Below are 16,420 nucleotides of genomic sequence, written 5' to 3'. Positions count from 1 at the left end.
CAAGAAATAGTGTCTTAAACTGAAAGAAATTCAAAGCAAGTACATTGTGGCGCTCTACCTCTAAAAGCTCTTAGTGAATGCGGTAACGCTGGACGAGGAACTCGCCCTCAGCCGCCTGCTTCCACTGGATCTCGACGTCAAGGAAGCGCGGGTTCTCGGCATTCCGTCGCACCCACCACTTGCCCTCCACAGCATCTCCCTTCTTGACCGCGAAGGGCTTCGGGACATGGAAAAAGACCTGGTGCCAGTGCGTGGGCGTGCCCTCAGCTCCCGTTGTGAAGTACTCGGGGCGCGGGCAATCGCGCTCGAAGCCGATGTCGAAGCTGGACACGAACCCGTGGAAAGTGGCGTCCTTGGTGACGGACAGCGTGAAGGTCGAGTGGAAGTCGAGCTCGTCGTACGTGACGTGGTCGATGTCGATGTTCTGCAGCAGCTCGCGGCTCGTAATGATGTCGCTCGGCCGAACGTCCTCCACAAACGCGTCACGGATCGAGATCTTGGACTGGATGGGCTTCATGTTGAAGCCGTAGACGTCGTCCCAGAAGTCGAAGCGCTTGGTCGAGTCCTCCATTCCTTGAATGAACATGGAGCACTTGTCCGGGAAGAGGTGGCCGCCGGGGGCGAGCCACTTGTCGCGCGCGAACAGCACCGTGTCCAGCATGGACTCGTACAGAAGGCAGTAGCCCATCCACTCGGAGACGATGATATCCACCTTGTCCACAAGCAGATCCATGTCCTCCACCTTGCCGCGGAGGATGGTGATGACGTCGCTGAATCCGTTGGCGGCAACGATCTCGCGGGCCACGTCGCCCATCTCGCTGCGGTCGATGCCGATCACCTTGGCAGCACCAGCCTGCGCCGCGAACATGCTCAGAATGCCCGTGCCGCAGCCAACGTCGAGCACGACCTTGCCCTTGAACAGCTCCGGGTTGTTGAGGATGGCGTTGCGGTAGCCGTCCGTGCGGATCCGGTCCGTGATCATCTCGCGGTGGATGCCCACGTGCGAGTACGAGTCAAAGTAGTACGTGTCGTTGTCCGCGGCGTCCTCCACGGGGGCCGAGCTCTCGCCGTCGACCACGAAGTCGCGGACGAGCTTGGAGTACTTGGTCATCTGCTGCTTGAGCTCCTGGTTCTCGAGCTGCAGCTTGGCGATCAACGCAGCGGCGTCGTCACCAGCAGCAGCAGCAGTGGGGGCCACCACCGCCTTCTCGCTCTTCTGCTCCTCCTCATCAGCCGCGTCTTCATCATCGCTGCTGTCGCTGTCGTCGCAGTCGAGACAGTAGAGCAGCGGGTCGTCCGCCACCACGGGCTTGAGGAACTCGTCCTTCTGGAAGGCGGCGTTGCCCTCCGTGGCCAGCGTCTGCTTCACCTGCTCGGCCGCGACGCCGTCCAGCGTGCTCCAGCGCAGGAAGTTGACGAGCTGGATGGTGCCGTACGTGTCGAGCTTGCGCGCCGAGATCTCGCGCTTGAGCGAGAAGTCGTGCGCCTCCTGCAGATGCGCGTGCAGCGGCTCCTCGGCCGGGAACTTGCTGGCGCAGAACACGCAGTCGAAACTGGCGGACGAGCCGTCGTCCACCCAGTCGTCCCACGTCTCGCCGTCCACGTCCACCATGTCCTCGCGCTCCGCCATCTCCGCCTGCTTCCCAATTGGCAAATGCCAACCAATGGAAAAAAATGACTGGCCCAGTGCCAGATGGCTACACTTTAGAGAGGCAAAAAGGGCCAAGTGCGTAGGTGAGGTGAGGTGAGTATTGATAAGTTTTACTATCGCATCCGCTGGCTGCTCGTCCTGCATCGATGCTGACTGGCGTCGACCACTGCAGCGCGCGCCAACCACGCGGCACTAAACGAGAACGAAAGAACCTAAGTAGTGGCGCCGTCCTTAGGCGCAGCAGCTGTCTTTGGACTGCTCCTGGGCCTCGTCCACGCGGAATTTGCTGCCGTTCGCCACGTCTAATCTATCGTGCTCGCTCTCGGCCAGGCGCTTCTGGATGTCCACTGCGATGGAGCGGAAGGCCTCATCGATGTTCTTGTTGCTCTTTGCGCTCGTTTCGAAGAACTTGATGCCGAACTCGTCCGCTAGATCCTGGCCCTGCTTCGTTGTCACCGCCTACAGTAGCAACACAGCACAATCCCCCAGTGAGTCGATCGATCGCCCTCCCAGTCATAACGCTGTTACTGACGTATCCAACGCACTCTTTCCGACGGATCCACGTCGCACTTGTTGCCGATCAGGATCTTGTTCACATTTGACGACGCGTTCTGTCGGATTTGTGTCATCCAGTTGCGAATGTCTGCATTGGCAGCAAGCAGCGAGAACAAACGTTAGACCTGCAGCCCCGATACATAAAGCAGCAAACTCTCCGGCAGCGAGCGTACTCTGGAAGGAGTGGTCGTCGGTCACGTCATACACGAGCAGAATGCCCATCGCGCCACGGTAGTAAGCTAGCACCACACGTCGCCATCTCCGTTAGCCTCCATTTTACCGGCAAAGCAACACAACCACAACAGCCTCGAAGGCAGCAGAACGCACCGGTCGTAATCGTCCGGAAGCGCTCCTGGCCGGCCGTGTCCCAGATCTGCAGCTTTATTCGCTTGCCGTCCACGTCGATCGTCTTGACCTTAAAGTCGATGCTGCGGCACCAAGAGAGAGGTAGAGAGGGAAACAAGCATCTAGCGTTACCCCCCATGCATGCACAGATCAGCAAGAGGGTGCAGCAGGTGACGCACCCGATCGTGGTGATGAAGGACGTCGTGAACGAGTCGTCCGAGTACCGCAGCAGCACGCAACTCTTCCCCACACCTAAGTCAGGGAGACGCATAAAGGAGGGCGGCTAAACGCTTAGAGGGGTCTGCGAGCAGCGGAAGGAAGAGATGGAGAGCCCCGCGCCACGTACCGCTGTCTCCGATCAGCAGGAGCTTGATGAGCAGGTCGTACTTGCTGCTGTGCACCATGGCGCTCGAAGAAACACGCGGCGATGGAGCTCGACGGACTGCGAAGCGAATTGGGCCTTTGTCAAAAAAAAATGCTCTTCTCTGTACCACGAATCGGGTACCGCGTCTCATACTGTACATGCCAAGCCAAAAGGCTGCAACAACGACTTGCCATTAACGAAGCATTCAAACCTTTAGAGGTTCCCTATCTATTCATTGTTTTAACCAGCCCGGCCAACCGCCTTGGGCATCTTCTTCGTGCGAGCGTCCTCGACCTCCTTGTTTTTATAATAATGCGGCGCGAGCTCCATCAGCCACTCGGACTTGATGGGGATCACGTTGCGCATGTATTCCTTCGTCGTGAAGGCCAGCTCGTGGTACACGACCCAGCGCGGGACTTCTTCCAGCTTGATGAGGCACGAGCTCGGGTGGATGTACACGGACTGCGCCTTCTTGACCGTCTTGTAGTGGCCCGAGTTGTCCAGCTTGGCCGTGTTGTAGAAGTAGCCGGCGCAGATGGCCTTGCGGATCGGCTCGTGGTCGCTGCGGTTGCTCGTACGCTCCAGCTCCACGCGATCGCAGAGGCCTTCGAGCTGCTCTCGGACGTCGCGCGCAGTCTTTAGTGAGCGCATGATCACGAAGTTCTCGTAGGTCCACTGCGTCGAGTAGTTCGTCTCGACCCACTGGTTGTAGACATTCATCAACGTGATGTGGTCACCGCCACCGCCCCGAGCGAAGTTCAGGCGCGCGTTATCAGCGTGGACGGCCTTGTCCTTGGGTCGGTAGAAGATCGAGTTGTTGACACTCAGCATGGCGCAGATCGTCATCACTTCTTCGGTGCAGCCGAACTTTTCCGAAGCAAGCAGTGCCTTGGACATCATGGGGTCCAACGGGAACTCAGCCATTCGACGACCAAGTTTCGTGAGTTCACCCAGGCCATTCAGAGCTCCGAGAGCGTACAATTGCTCCAACGAGCGAATGAGTGCCTTCTCAGGTGGAGGGTCCATGAAGTCGAAGTGAAGCAGGTCGTTGATACCTAGCGACTTCATGAGCAGCACAACACTGGCAAGGTTCGTGCGCTGAATTTCGGGCACTGTGTTCTCGTCCAGCTCGTTCTTGTACGACCACGCTGTGTACAGACGGAAGCACTTGCCAGGCGCTGTACGACCTGCACGACCAGCACGCTGGTTTGCCATAGCCTGCGACACTGGCGCCACCAGCAAAGACTCCATGCCGGTTTGCGCGTTGTAGTTCGTCTGCTTGCAGAAGCCTGTATCAATCACATAGCAGATGCCTGCGATGGTCAACGATGTCTCCGCAATATTCGTACTCAGCACCACCTTGCGAGCTCCCTCTGGAGTTGGCTCAAACACCTGAGCCTGGCGTTCCGAAGGCAAGGTTGCGTAAATCGGTCGAATGAGCAGCTCGCGTATTCGAGAACCAAGGCCACGGGTGCGCTGGAGTAATATCTCTTCGGCTGCTTCGATTTCCTCTTGGCCAGTAAAGAAGACGAGGATGTCTCCGAGGGGCTGGGTAATGTGAATCTGGAGGACTGTCACGATGGCCGCATCCAGGTAGTCAGCCTCAGGAGCCTTCGTGTACAGAATATCAACGGGGAACATGCGTCCGGGGATCTTAAAAATCGGGGCATCGTCGAAGTAAGCGCTGAACTTAGTTGCATCCAGCGTCGCACTAGCCACGATGATCTTGATATCATCACGGAAACGCGCGATATCCTTGATGAGGCCGAACAAAATATCCGTGTTCAAGGTCCGTTCGTGCGCCTCATCAATGATCATGACACTGTACGACTTCAAGTCTGGCTCGGTCAAAAACTCACGTAGCAACATACCATCCGTCATGTACTTGATCACAGTCTTGTCGCTAGTGCAGTCCTCGAAACGAATCGAGTATCCCACTTCATTGCCCAGTTTCACATCCATTTCCTGTGCCACACGCGCAGCCACACTCATCGCAGCGACACGTCTTGGCTGCGTACAGCCAATAGTGCCCAGCTCCGAGTACCCAACCTCATGCAGATACTGTGGAATCTGCGTCGTTTTGCCCGATCCCGTTTCTCCTTCAATGATAATGACAGGATAGTTCCGAATCGCTTCCAGCAGCGATTCACGATAGGGGTACACAGGTAGCTGCTTCCTTCCCTCTTGAATGCTCAGGTGCTTGGCCTCCTCCATCTTCTTTCTCGCTTCCTTGACGTCCTCGTCACTCACATGATGCCCTGAGAGCATCTGCTGCGAGATGAAGTCGATCTGGTCGTCAAAGACCAGTTCATCCTCCTCCTCCGTCTTCTTCTTGCGTTTATCCTTGGCTCCGAACCTGCTCGTAGCCATCTTGACCTGCGTCTCCTCCCACACCTCCTGCTCCGTGTGGAACACCTCCTCCTCCTCATACCTGTCCGTCAGCAAATCCTCCTTCTTCCTGATCCTGTTGCCCTCATCGTCCACCTCCTCATAGGAGTCAGGGATCTGGTAGCCCTCGGTCTCCTCTTTCTTGGACCTGGCCTTGGCTGTCTCCAGGATCCTCCGGTTGAGCTCAAGCTGCTCCTCCTCCTTCCTGGACCTCTTGCCGCCCTCAAAGAGCACGTCCTCGTCTTTCAGCTGGAACTCCAGCAGTTCCAGCTCCTTCTCCTCCCTCTTTTTGAGGTATTCCTGCCTGCTCAGCTCGCGGAGGCGTCTCAGCTTGTCCCCGAGCGCGTCCTGTCCAGCGTCAACTGTCCCCCTCGTGGCCAGTTGCTTGATCTCGTCGCGCGTGAGTCCGCCCGCGCCTTCGGACGCCTCCAGCTCGTCGGCCTTGCGTTTGCGCTTGGTCCGGTCCTCGTCGCGCTGACGTAATCGCTCGGCGAAGGCGTCGCGCTCCTCGCGGTCGCGCAGTCGCTCGCGCGCCTCGGGCGTCAGCTTAGCCTCGTCTTCGGCGGCTTCCAGCTCGCGCTTGGAGCGGAAGTCGTGGATAATTTCGACGTCAGAGTGGTCGCCTGCATCCTGCGAGCGTGTGGAGGTATCCTCGTCGCTGGGGCTGCGGCGCCGGCGACGGGAGAAGCCGTCAGAGCGCCGCGACCCGCGCGTATCGCCACCTGCCATTTGGTGTTAGTCAAATGCGTACGGTTTGCGAATATGTGCCAGAGGTTAGAAATGGGTTGAGCTCCTTTTGGGGGGAATTTGAAAAGTTGCTAAGCAGTCCAGGCTTCTAAAAACTAGAATTTAGATGGACCTAAACGTTTAATTTTGAACCTTCTAGATAACTGATGAGCAAGCCAATTCAAATCGTGGTCGGATGTGCACTCATCTCCAACAGACTGTAGCAATTGAGAGTTAAGGCACTCTTAAGTCGAACTGTTCCTTATCTGAACTCCGCTGCTGCATCTCAACGTTGAGTTACCGTCATCCGTCTTCGACTTCTAGCGTATTACCTGTCAAACTGCCCCTTTTGACTGTCCCACGGTACTAGGGCTCCGCGAAGGCTGGGATAGGAGAATTTTGGTATAAACCCCTTCTTTTTATTTTTTATTATATTTTTCTTATTAGCTACGGTCATCTCCTGCGCCTGCTTCGCAGCCGCAGCATCTGCCCGGAAATTTGCCAATTCAAACTGTCTACCGGCAATGCTTTACAATATTAAAAATGCGAACCTTGGTTGATATCTGTTTAGAGCTTGTAGAAAAATCCAAATGCTCATTTCGTCCATATGTACCCAGACATATACTGATTGATTCATACCAGTGTTGTCGGTAGTGCACCGGTTCGATCTGCCCACGCTTGTGGCGCCGGCGTCATACCAGTGTGATGAGTATCGTACCGGTGCGATCTGCCCATGCATATAAACCTCTTGGAGGGCCCAGTGCGGCACCGGAGACGTACCGGTTTCAAGAAAATGTACCAGTTAGATGTCAAGAGGAGTCATCGTTTGACTTGATGTACCACGGATATAATCCTATTTGGTCTGCGATAGCAGCACTAACGTTGCTTCCTATCCCAGTACTAATCCCCAGACCTTAATAGAGAACTGAAGTTTCTGGAGCCATTCCAAGTTTCGGAGCTAAAATGGCGTGGCTTCAAAAACAGACTACTTGGAGTTACAGGGGTACCTGATCACTCCCCCGAAGTTATGTATTCCGAGAGAACCGATGGTAAGAGCCGATGGAAGTGGGCTTCCGCTGTGAATTTCCGGTGGCTGAGCAGCCAGCTCTGCTCGCCGTGACGCTGAGGATCTGTGCGACAATGTCGGCTGCCTGTGGCATGCGTGCAGGGGCAGCAAAGGCGATAAGATTCGAGGGCAAAAGAGGCAAAGAAGTGCTCCCTGCCAGGCTCGAACTGGCGACCTTCAGATTATGAGACTGACGCTCTACCAACTGAGCCAAAGGAGCATCATAACGGAACAACCACCCTCACACCCTCGCAAACGATTTTCAGCTCCCCTGCGCGCAAAACACGCCCTACGCTCACTACCACCGCATCGCCGCGTCGCCGCCCACGCCACGGACTGCCTCGTAGCCTTGGACGGCCGCTCACAGGCCTCCTGTCTTCTCCACACACCTCCGCGCAAAAAAGATGTCATCCCTCCCCGTCATCGAACGAAGGCTGCCGGGTCTTTCTCGACACTACCATGTCTTCTGCGGATGCTACTGAGTACTACGGGCGTGTTTGGATCCGGAACAGACTCACGCTACACGCTCCGGGTCGGAGCTCTCGACACCAGACCGATCCTCTCACGTCGTCGTGTACAAGATGTTCTGCGTGTCCGGAAGTCCACAGACACGCCCACAACGTGGTTTCGGCGCTCAGCTTGCTGATTCACTTACGTTTGAGTCGAGCCAAGGCGGCCGAAATCGGAGCGCGCCTCCCCGACTCGAACCCGAGCCAACGAGAGAACCGATGGTAGGAGCCGATGGAAGTGGGCTTCCGCTGTGAATTTCCGGTGGCTGAGCAGCCAGCTCTGCTCGCCGTGACGCTGAGGATCTGTGCGACAATGTCGGCTGCCTGTGGCATGCGTGCAGGGGCAGCAAAGGCGATAAGATTCGAGGGCAAAAGAGGCAAAGAAGTGCTCCCTGCCAGGCTCGAACTGGCGACCTTCAGATTATGAGACTGACGCTCTACCAACTGAGCCAAAGGAGCATCATAACGGAACAACCACCCTCACACCCTCGCAAACGATTTTCAGCTCCCCTGCGCGCAAAACACGCCCTACGCTCACTACCACCGCATCGCCGCGTCGCCGCCCACGCCACGGACTGCCTCGTAGCCTTGGACGGCCGCTCACAGGCCTCCTGTCTTCTCCACACACCTCCGCGCAAAAAAGATGTCATCCCTCCCCGTCATCGAACGAAGGCTGCCGGGTCTTTCTCGACACTACCATGTCTTCTGCGGATGCTACTGAGTACTACGGGCGTGTTTGGATCCGGAACAGACTCACGCTACACGCTCCGGGTCGGAGCTCTCGACACCAGACCGATCCTCTCACGTCGTCGTGTACAAGATGTTCTGCGTGTCCGGAAGTCCACAGACACGCCCACAACGTGGTTTCGGCGCTCAGCTTGCTGATTCACTTACGTTTGAGTCGAGCCAAGGCGGCCGAAATCGGAGCGCGCCTCCCCGACTCGAACCCGAGCCAACGAGAGAACCGATGGTAGGAGCCGATGGAAGTGGGCTTCCGCTGTGAATTTCCGGTGGCTGAGCAGCCAGCTCTGCTCGCCGTGACGCTGAGGATCTGTGCGACAATGTCGGCTGCCTGTGGCATGCGTGCAGGGGCAGCAAAAGGCGATAAGATTCGAGGGCAAAAGAGGCAAAGAAGTGCTCCCTGCCAGGCTCGAACTGGCGACCTTCAGATTATGAGACTGACGCTCTACCAACTGAGCCAAAGGAGCATCATAACGGAACAACCACCCTCACACCCTCGCAAACGATTTTCAGCTCCCCTGCGCGCAAAACACGCCCTACGCTCACTACCACCGCATCGCCGCGTCGCCGCCCACGCCACGGACTGCCTCGTAGCCTTGGACGGCCGCTCACAGGCCTCCTGTCTTCTCCACACACCTCCGCGCAAAAAAGATGTCATCCCTCCCCGTCATCGAACGAAGGCTGCCGGGTCTTTCTCGACACTACCATGTCTTCTGCGGATGCTACTGAGTACTACGGGCGTGTTTGGATCCGGAACAGACTCACGCTACACGCTCCGGGTCGGAGCTCTCGACACCAGACCGATCCTCTCACGTCGTCGTGTACAAGATGTTCTGCGTGTCCGGAAGTCCACAGACACGCCCACAACGTGGTTTCGGCGCTCAGCTTGCTGATTCACTTACGTTTGAGTCGAGCCAAGGCGGCCGAAATCGGAGCGCGCCTCCCCGACTCGAACCCGAGCCAACGAGAGAACCGATGGTAGGAGCCGATGGAAGTGGGCTTCCGCTGTGAATTTCCGGTGGCTGAGCAGCCAGCTCTGCTCGCCGTGACGCTGAGGATCTGTGCGACAATGTCGGCTGCCTGTGGCATGCGTGCAGGGGCAGCAAAAGGCGATAAGATTCGAGGGCAAAAGAGGCAAAGAAGTGCTCCCTGCCAGGCTCGAACTGGCGACCTTCAGATTATGAGACTGACGCTCTACCAACTGAGCCAAAGGAGCATCATAACGGAACAACCACCCTCACACCCTCGCAAACGATTTTCAGCTCCCCTGCGCGCAAAACACGCCCTACGCTCACTACCACCGCATCGCCGCGTCGCCGCCCACGCCACGGACTGCCTCGTAGCCTTGGACGGCCGCTCACAGGCCTCCTGTCTTCTCCACACACCTCCGCGCAAAAAAGATGTCATCCCTCCCCGTCATCGAACGAAGGCTGCCGAGTCTTTCTCGACACTACCATGTCTTCTGCGGATGCTACTGAGTACTACGGGCGTGTTTGGATCCGGAACATACTCACGCTACACGCTCCGGGTCGGAGCTCTCGACACCAGACCGATCCTCTCACGTCGTCGTGTACAAGATGTTCTGCGTGTCCGGAAGTCCACAGACACGCCCACAACGTGGTTTCGGCGCTCAGCTTGCTGATTCACTTACGTTTGAGTCGAGCCAAGGCGGCCGAAATCGGAGCGCGCCTCCCCGACTCGAACCCGAGCCAACGAGAGAACCGATGGTAGGAGCCGATGGAAGTGGGCTTCCGCTGTGAATTTCCGGTGGCTGAGCAGCCAGCTCTGCTCGCCGTGACGCTGAGGATCTGTGCGACAATGTCGGCTGCCTGTGGCATGCGTGCAGGGGCAGCAAAGGCGATAAGATTCGAGGGCAAAAGAGGCAAAGAAGTGCTCCCTGCCAGGCTCGAACTGGCGACCTTCAGATTATGAGACTGACGCTCTACCAACTGAGCCAAAGGAGCATCATAACGGAACAACCACCCTCACACCCTCGCAAACGATTTTCAGCTCCCCTGCGCGCAAAACACGCCCTACGCTCACTACCACCGCATCGCCGCGTCGCCGCCCACGCCACGGACTGCCTCGTAGCCTTGGACGGCCGCTCACAGGCCTCCTGTCTTCTCCACACACCTCCGCGCAAAAAAGATGTCATCCCTCCCCGTCATCGAACGAAGGCTGCCGAGTCTTTCTCGACACTACCATGTCTTCTGCGGATGCTACTGAGTACTACGGGCGTGTTTGGATCCGGAACATACTCACGCTACACGCTCCGGGTCGGAGCTCTCGACACCAGACCGATCCTCTCACGTCGTCGTGTACAAGATGTTCTGCGTGTCCGGAAGTCCACAGACACGCCCACAACGTGGTTTCGGCGCTCAGCTTGCTGATTCACTTACGTTTGAGTCGAGCCAAGGCGGCCGAAATCGGAGCGCGCCTCCCCGACTCGAACCCGAGCCAACGAGAGAACCGATGGTAGGAGCCGATGGAAGTGGGCTTCCGCTGTGAATTTCCGGTGGCTGAGCAGCCAGCTCTGCTCGCCGTGACGCTGAGGATCTGTGCGACAATGTCGGCTGCCTGTGGCATGCGTGCAGGGGCAGCAAAGGCGATAAGATTCGAGGGCAAAAGAGGCAAAGAAGTGCTCCCTGCCAGGCTCGAACTGGCGACCGATCCTCTCACGTCGTCGTGTACAAGATGTTCTGCGTGTCCGGAAGTCCACAGACACGCCCACAACGTGGTTTCGGCGCTCAGCTTGCTGATTCACTTACGTTTGAGTCGAGCCAAGGCGGCCGAAATCGGAGCGCGCCTCCCCGACTCGAACCCGAGCCAACGAGAGAACCGATGGTAAGAGCCGATGGAAGTGGGCTTCCGCTGTGAATTTCCGGTGGCTGAGCAGCCAGCTCTGCTCGCCGTGACGCTGAGGATCTGTGCGACAATGTCGGCTGCCTGTGGCATGCGTGCAGGGGCAGCAAAAGGCGATAAGATTCGAGGGCAAAAGAGGCAAAGAAGTGCTCCCTGCCAGGCTCGAACTGGCGACCTTCAGATTATGAGACTGACGCTCTACCAACTGAGCCAAAGGAGCATCATAACGGAACAACCACCCTCACACCCTCGCAAACGATTTTCAGCTCCCCTGCGCGCAAAACACGCCCTACGCTCACTACCACCGCATCGCCGCGTCGCCGCCCACGCCACGGACTGCCTCGTAGCCTTGGACGGCCGCTCACAGGCCTCCTGTCTTCTCCACACACCTCCGCGCAAAAAAGATGTCATCCCTCCCCGTCATCGAACGAAGGCTGCCGGGTCTTTCTCGACACTACCATGTCTTCTGCGGATGCTACTGAGTACTACGGGCGTGTTTGGATCCGGAACAGACTCACGCTACACGCTCCGGGTCGGAGCTCTCGACACCAGACCGATCCTCTCACGTCGTCGTGTACAAGATGTTCTGCGTGTCCGGAAGTCCACAGACACGCCCACAACGTGGTTTCGGCGCTCAGCTTGCTGATTCACTTACGTTTGAGTCGAGCCAAGGCGGCCGAAATCGGAGCGCGCCTCCCCGACTCGAACCCGAGCCAACGAGAGAACCGATGGTAGGAGCCGATGGAAGTGGGCTTCCGCTGTGAATTTCCGGTGGCTGAGCAGCCAGCTCTGCTCGCCGTGACGCTGAGGATCTGTGCGACAATGTCGGCTGCCTGTGGCATGCGTGCAGGGGCAGCAAAAGGCGATAAGATTCGAGGGCAAAAGAGGCAAAGAAGTGCTCCCTGCCAGGCTCGAACTGGCGACCTTCAGATTATGAGACTGACGCTCTACCAACTGAGCCAAAGGAGCATCATAACGGAACAACCACCCTCACACCCTCGCAAACGATTTTCAGCTCCCCTGCGCGCAAAACACGCCCTACGCTCACTACCACCGCATCGCCGCGTCGCCGCCCACGCCACGGACTGCCTCGTAGCCTTGGACGGCCGCTCACAGGCCTCCTGTCTTCTCCACACACCTCCGCGCAAAAAAGATGTCATCCCTCCCCGTCATCGAACGAAGGCTGCCGGGTCTTTCTCGACACTACCATGTCTTCTGCGGATGCTACTGAGTACTACGGGCGTGTTTGGATCCGGAACATACTCACGCTACACGCTCCGGGTCGGAGCTCTCGACACCAGACCGATCCTCTCACGTCGTCGTGTACAAGATGTTCTGCGTGTCCGGAAGTCCACAGACACGCCCACAACGTGGTTTCGGCGCTCAGCTTGCTGATTCACTTACGTTTGAGTCGAGCCAAGGCGGCCGAAATCGGAGCGCGCCTCCCCGACTCGAACCCGAGCCAACGAGAGAACCGATGGTAGGAGCCGATGGAAGTGGGCTTCCGCTGTGAATTTCCGGTGGCTGAGCAGCCAGCTCTGCTCGCCGTGACGCTGAGGATCTGTGCGACAATGTCGGCTGCCTGTGGCATGCGTGCAGGGGCAGCAAAAGGCGATAAGATTCGAGGGCAAAAGAGGCAAAGAAGTGCTCCCTGCCAGGCTCGAACTGGCGACCTTCAGATTATGAGACTGACGCTCTACCAACTGAGCCAAAGGAGCATCATAACGGAACAACCACCCTCACACCCTCGCAAACGATTTTCAGCTCCCCTGCGCGCAAAACACGCCCTACGCTCACTACCACCGCATCGCCGCGTCGCCGCCCACGCCACGGACTGCCTCGTAGCCTTGGACGGCCGCTCACAGGCCTCCTGTCTTCTCCACACACCTCCGCGCAAAAAAGATGTCATCCCTCCCCGTCATCGAACGAAGGCTGCCGGGTCTTTCTCGACACTACCATGTCTTCTGCGGATGCTACTGAGTACTACGGGCGTGTTTGGATCCGGAACATACTCACGCTACACGCTCCGGGTCGGAGCTCTCGACACCAGACCGATCCTCTCACGTCGTCGTGTACAAGATGTTTTGCGTGTCCGGAAGTCCACAGACACGCCCACAACGTGGTTTCGGCGCTCAGCTTGCTGATTCACTTACGTTTGAGTCGAGCCAAGGCGGCCGAAATCGGAGCGCGCCTCCCCGACTCGAACCCGAGCCAACGAGAGAACCGATGGTAGGAGCCGATGGAAGTGGGCTTCCGCTGTGAATTTCCGGTGGCTGAGCAGCCAGCTCTGCTCGCCGTGACGCTGAGGATCTGTGCGACAATGTCGGCTGCCTGTGGCATGCGTGCAGGGGCAGCAAAAGGCGATAAGATTCGAGGGCAAAAGAGGCAAAGAAGTGCTCCCTGCCAGGCTCGAACTGGCGACCTTCAGATTATGAGACTGACGCTCTACCAACTGAGCCAAAGGAGCATCATAACGGAACAACCACCCTCACACCCTCGCAAACGATTTTCAGCTCCCCTGCGCGCAAAACACGCCCTACGCTCACTACCACCGCATCGCCGCGTCGCCGCCCACGCCACGGACTGCCTCGTAGCCTTGGACGGCCGCTCACAGGCCTCCTGTCTTCTCCACACACCTCCGCGCAAAAAAGATGTCATCCCTCCCCGTCATCGAACGAAGGCTGCCGAGTCTTTCTCGACACTACCATGTCTTCTGCGGATGCTACTGAGTACTACGGGCGTGTTTGGATCCGGAACATACTCACGCTACACGCTCCGGGTCGGAGCTCTCGACACCAGACCGATCCTCTCACGTCGTCGTGTACAAGATGTTCTGCGTGTCCGGAAGTCCACAGACACACCCACAACGTGGTTTCGGCGCTCAGCTTGCTGATTCACTTACGTTTTCCGGACACGCAGAACATCTTGTACACGACGACGTGAGAGGATCGGTCTGGTGTCGAGAGCTCCGACCCGGAGCGTGTAGCGTGAGTATGTTCCGGATCCAAACACGCCCGTAGTACTCAGTAGCATCCGCAGAAGACATGGTAGTGTCGAGAAAGACTCGGCAGCCTTCGTTCGATGACGGGGAGGGATGACATCTTTTTTGCGCGGAGGTGTGTGGAGAAGACAGGAGGCCTGTGAGCGGCCGTCCAAGGCTACGAGGCAGTCCGTGGCGTGGGCGGCGACGCGGCGATGCGGTGGTAGTGAGCGTAGGGCGTGTTTTGCGCGCAGGGGAGCTGAAAATCGTTTGCGAGGGTGTGAGGGTGGTTGTTCCGTTATGATGCTCCTTTGGCTCAGTTGGTAGAGCGTCAGTCTCATAATCTGAAGGTCGCCAGTTCGAGCCTGGCAGGGAGCACTTCTTTGCCTCTTTTGCCCTCGAATCTTATCGCCTTTTGCTGCCCCTGCACGCATGCCACAGGCAGCCGACATTGTCGCACAGATCCTCAGCGTCACGGCGAGCAGAGCTGGCTGCTCAGCCACCGGAAATTCACAGCGGAAGCCCACTTCCATCGGCTCCTACCATCGGTTCTCTCGTTGGCTCGGGTTCGAGTCGGGGAGGCGCGCTCCGATTTCGGCCGCCTTGGCTCGACTCAAACGTAAGTGAATCAGCAAGCTGAGCGCCGAAACCACGTTGTGGGTGTGTCTGTGGACTTCCGGACACGCAGAACATCTTGTACACGACGACGTAAGAGGATCGGTCTGGTGTCGAGAGCTCCGACCCGGAGCGTGTAGCGTGAGTATGTTCCGGATCCAAACACGCCCGTAGTACTCAGTAGCATCCGCAGAAGACATGGTAGTGTCGAGAAAGACTCGGCAGCCTTCGTTCGATGACGGGGAGGGATGACATCTTTTTTGCGCGGAGGTGTGTGGAGAAGACAGGAGGCCTGTGAGCGGCCGTCCAAGGCTACGAGGCAGTCCGTGGCGTGGGCGGCGACGCGGCGATGCGGTGGTAGTGAGCGTAGGGCGTGTTTTGCGCGCAGGGGAGCTGAAAATCGTTTGCGAGGGTGTGAGGGTGGTTGTTCCGTTATGATGCTCCTTTGGCTCAGTTGGTAGAGCGTCAGTCTCATAATCTGAAGGTCGCCAGTTCGAGCCTGGCAGGGAGCACTTCTTTGCCTCTTTTGCCCTCGAATCTTATCGCCTTTTGCTGCCCCTGCACGCATGCCACAGGCAGCCGACATTGTCGCACAGATCCTCAGCGTCACGGCGAGCAGAGCTGGCTGCTCAGCCACCGGAAATTCACAGCGGAAGCCCACTTCCATCGGCTCCTACCATCGGTTCTCTCGTTGGCTCGGGTTCGAGTCGGGGAGGCGCGCTCCGATTTCGGCCGCCTTGGCTCGACTCAAACGTAAGTGAATCAGCAAGCTGAGCGCCGAAACCACGTTGTGGGCGTGTCTGTGGACTTCCGGACACGCAGAACCTCTTGCGGACACGCAGAACATCTTGTACACGACGACGTGAGAGGATCGGTCTGGTGTCGAGAGCTCCGACCCGGAGCGTGTAGCGTGAGTATGTTCCGGATCCAAACACGCCCGTAGTACTCAGTAGCATCCGCAGAAGACATGGTAGTGTCGAGAAAGACCCGGCAGCCTTCGTTCGATGACGGGGAGGGATGACATCTTTTTTGCGCGGAGGTGTGTGGAGAAGACAGGAGGCCTGTGAGCGGCCGTCCAAGGCTACGAGGCAGTCCGTGGCGTGGGCGGCGACGCGGCGATGCGGTGGTAGTGAGCGTAGGGCGTGTTTTGCGCGCAGGGGAGCTGAAAATCGTTTGCGAGGGTGTGAGGGTGGTTGTTCCGTTATGATGCTCCTTTGGCTCAGTTGGTAGAGCGTCAGTCTCATAATCTGAAGGTCGCCAGTTCGAGCCTGGCAGGGAGCACTTCTTTGCCTCTTTTGCCCTCGAATCTTATCGCCTTTTGCTGCCCCTGCACGCATGCCACAGGCAGCCGACATTGTCGCACAGATCCTCAGCGTCACGGCGAGCAGAGCTGGCTGCTCAGCCACCGGAAATTCACAGCGGAAGCCCACTTCCATCGGCTCCTACCATCGGTTCTCTCGTTGGCTCGGGTTCGAGTCGGGGAGGCGCGCTCCGATTTCGGCCGCCTTGGCTCGACTCAAACGTAAGTGAATCAGCAAGCTGAGCGCCGAAACCACGTTGTGGGCGTGTCTGTGGACTTCCGGACACGCAGAACATCTTGTACACGACGACGTGAGAG

General features: G+C 57.8%; 4 protein-coding genes and 12 non-coding genes across 16 annotated transcripts; 4 read left to right on the top strand and 12 right to left on the bottom strand.

Moving 5' to 3' along the window:
* Positions 1–62: 62 nt before the first annotated feature.
* PHYSODRAFT_351207 (arginine N-methyltransferase) lies at positions 63–1,630 on the bottom strand (the record flags this gene model as incomplete). The annotated part of the gene is made up of 1 exon (XM_009528242.1): positions 63–1,630. One exon carries the CDS (start codon positions 1,628–1,630, stop codon positions 71–73), a length of 1,560 nt encoding a protein of 519 aa, XP_009526537.1. The 3' UTR covers positions 63–70.
* A 252-nt stretch (positions 1,631–1,882) lies between these two features.
* Positions 1,883–3,018, bottom strand: PHYSODRAFT_351206 (hypothetical protein; the record flags this gene model as incomplete). The annotated part of the gene is made up of 6 exons (XM_009528241.1): positions 2,898–3,018; positions 2,731–2,803; positions 2,534–2,634; positions 2,380–2,445; positions 2,197–2,294; positions 1,883–2,110 (listed from the first exon to the last, which is right to left on the bottom strand). Exons 1-6 carry the CDS (start codon positions 2,953–2,955, stop codon positions 1,883–1,885), a joined length of 624 nt encoding a protein of 207 aa, XP_009526536.1. The 5' UTR covers positions 2,956–3,018.
* A 137-nt stretch (positions 3,019–3,155) lies between these two features.
* PHYSODRAFT_300538 (hypothetical protein) lies at positions 3,156–6,032 on the bottom strand (the record flags this gene model as incomplete). The annotated part of the gene is made up of 1 exon (XM_009528240.1): positions 3,156–6,032. One exon carries the CDS (start codon positions 6,030–6,032, stop codon positions 3,156–3,158), a length of 2,877 nt encoding a protein of 958 aa, XP_009526535.1.
* Positions 6,033–7,242: 1,210 nt separating this feature from the next.
* PHYSODRAFT_t788 lies at positions 7,243–7,315 on the bottom strand. Its single transcript has one exon. It is a non-coding gene; the product is annotated as a tRNA-Met (tRNA).
* A 675-nt stretch (positions 7,316–7,990) lies between these two features.
* Positions 7,991–8,063, bottom strand: PHYSODRAFT_t787. The gene has a single exon. It is a non-coding gene; the product is annotated as a tRNA-Met (tRNA).
* A 676-nt stretch (positions 8,064–8,739) lies between these two features.
* On the bottom strand, positions 8,740–8,812 carry PHYSODRAFT_t786. The gene has a single exon. It is a non-coding gene; the product is annotated as a tRNA-Met (tRNA).
* A 676-nt stretch (positions 8,813–9,488) lies between these two features.
* On the bottom strand, positions 9,489–9,561 carry PHYSODRAFT_t785. The gene has a single exon. It is a non-coding gene; the product is annotated as a tRNA-Met (tRNA).
* A 675-nt stretch (positions 9,562–10,236) lies between these two features.
* On the bottom strand, positions 10,237–10,309 carry PHYSODRAFT_t784. Its single transcript has one exon. It is a non-coding gene; the product is annotated as a tRNA-Met (tRNA).
* Positions 10,310–10,830: 521 nt separating this feature from the next.
* Positions 10,831–11,193, top strand: PHYSODRAFT_331444 (hypothetical protein; the record flags this gene model as incomplete). Its single annotated transcript, XM_009528239.1, has 1 exon — positions 10,831–11,193. The coding sequence occupies one exon, from the start codon at positions 10,831–10,833 to the stop codon at positions 11,191–11,193; it is 363 nt and encodes a 120-aa protein (XP_009526534.1).
* Positions 11,194–11,354: 161 nt separating this feature from the next.
* Positions 11,355–11,427, bottom strand: PHYSODRAFT_t783. Its single transcript has one exon. It is a non-coding gene; the product is annotated as a tRNA-Met (tRNA).
* A 676-nt stretch (positions 11,428–12,103) lies between these two features.
* On the bottom strand, positions 12,104–12,176 carry PHYSODRAFT_t782. The gene has a single exon. It is a non-coding gene; the product is annotated as a tRNA-Met (tRNA).
* Positions 12,177–12,852: 676 nt separating this feature from the next.
* Positions 12,853–12,925, bottom strand: PHYSODRAFT_t781. Its single transcript has one exon. It is a non-coding gene; the product is annotated as a tRNA-Met (tRNA).
* Positions 12,926–13,601: 676 nt separating this feature from the next.
* Positions 13,602–13,674, bottom strand: PHYSODRAFT_t780. Its single transcript has one exon. It is a non-coding gene; the product is annotated as a tRNA-Met (tRNA).
* An 818-nt stretch (positions 13,675–14,492) lies between these two features.
* Positions 14,493–14,565, top strand: PHYSODRAFT_t813. Its single transcript has one exon. It is a non-coding gene; the product is annotated as a tRNA-Met (tRNA).
* Positions 14,566–15,241: 676 nt separating this feature from the next.
* On the top strand, positions 15,242–15,314 carry PHYSODRAFT_t814. Its single transcript has one exon. It is a non-coding gene; the product is annotated as a tRNA-Met (tRNA).
* A 696-nt stretch (positions 15,315–16,010) lies between these two features.
* On the top strand, positions 16,011–16,083 carry PHYSODRAFT_t815. The gene has a single exon. It is a non-coding gene; the product is annotated as a tRNA-Met (tRNA).
* The last annotated feature ends 337 nt before the right edge of the window (positions 16,084–16,420 follow it).

This window comes from Phytophthora sojae, assembly GCF_000149755.1.
Source record: "Phytophthora sojae unplaced genomic scaffold PHYSOscaffold_4, whole genome shotgun sequence".
Classification (NCBI taxonomy): Eukaryota; Oomycota; class Peronosporomycetes; order Peronosporales; family Peronosporaceae; genus Phytophthora; species Phytophthora sojae.
This window is presented reverse-complemented; position numbering and strand designations above follow the sequence as displayed.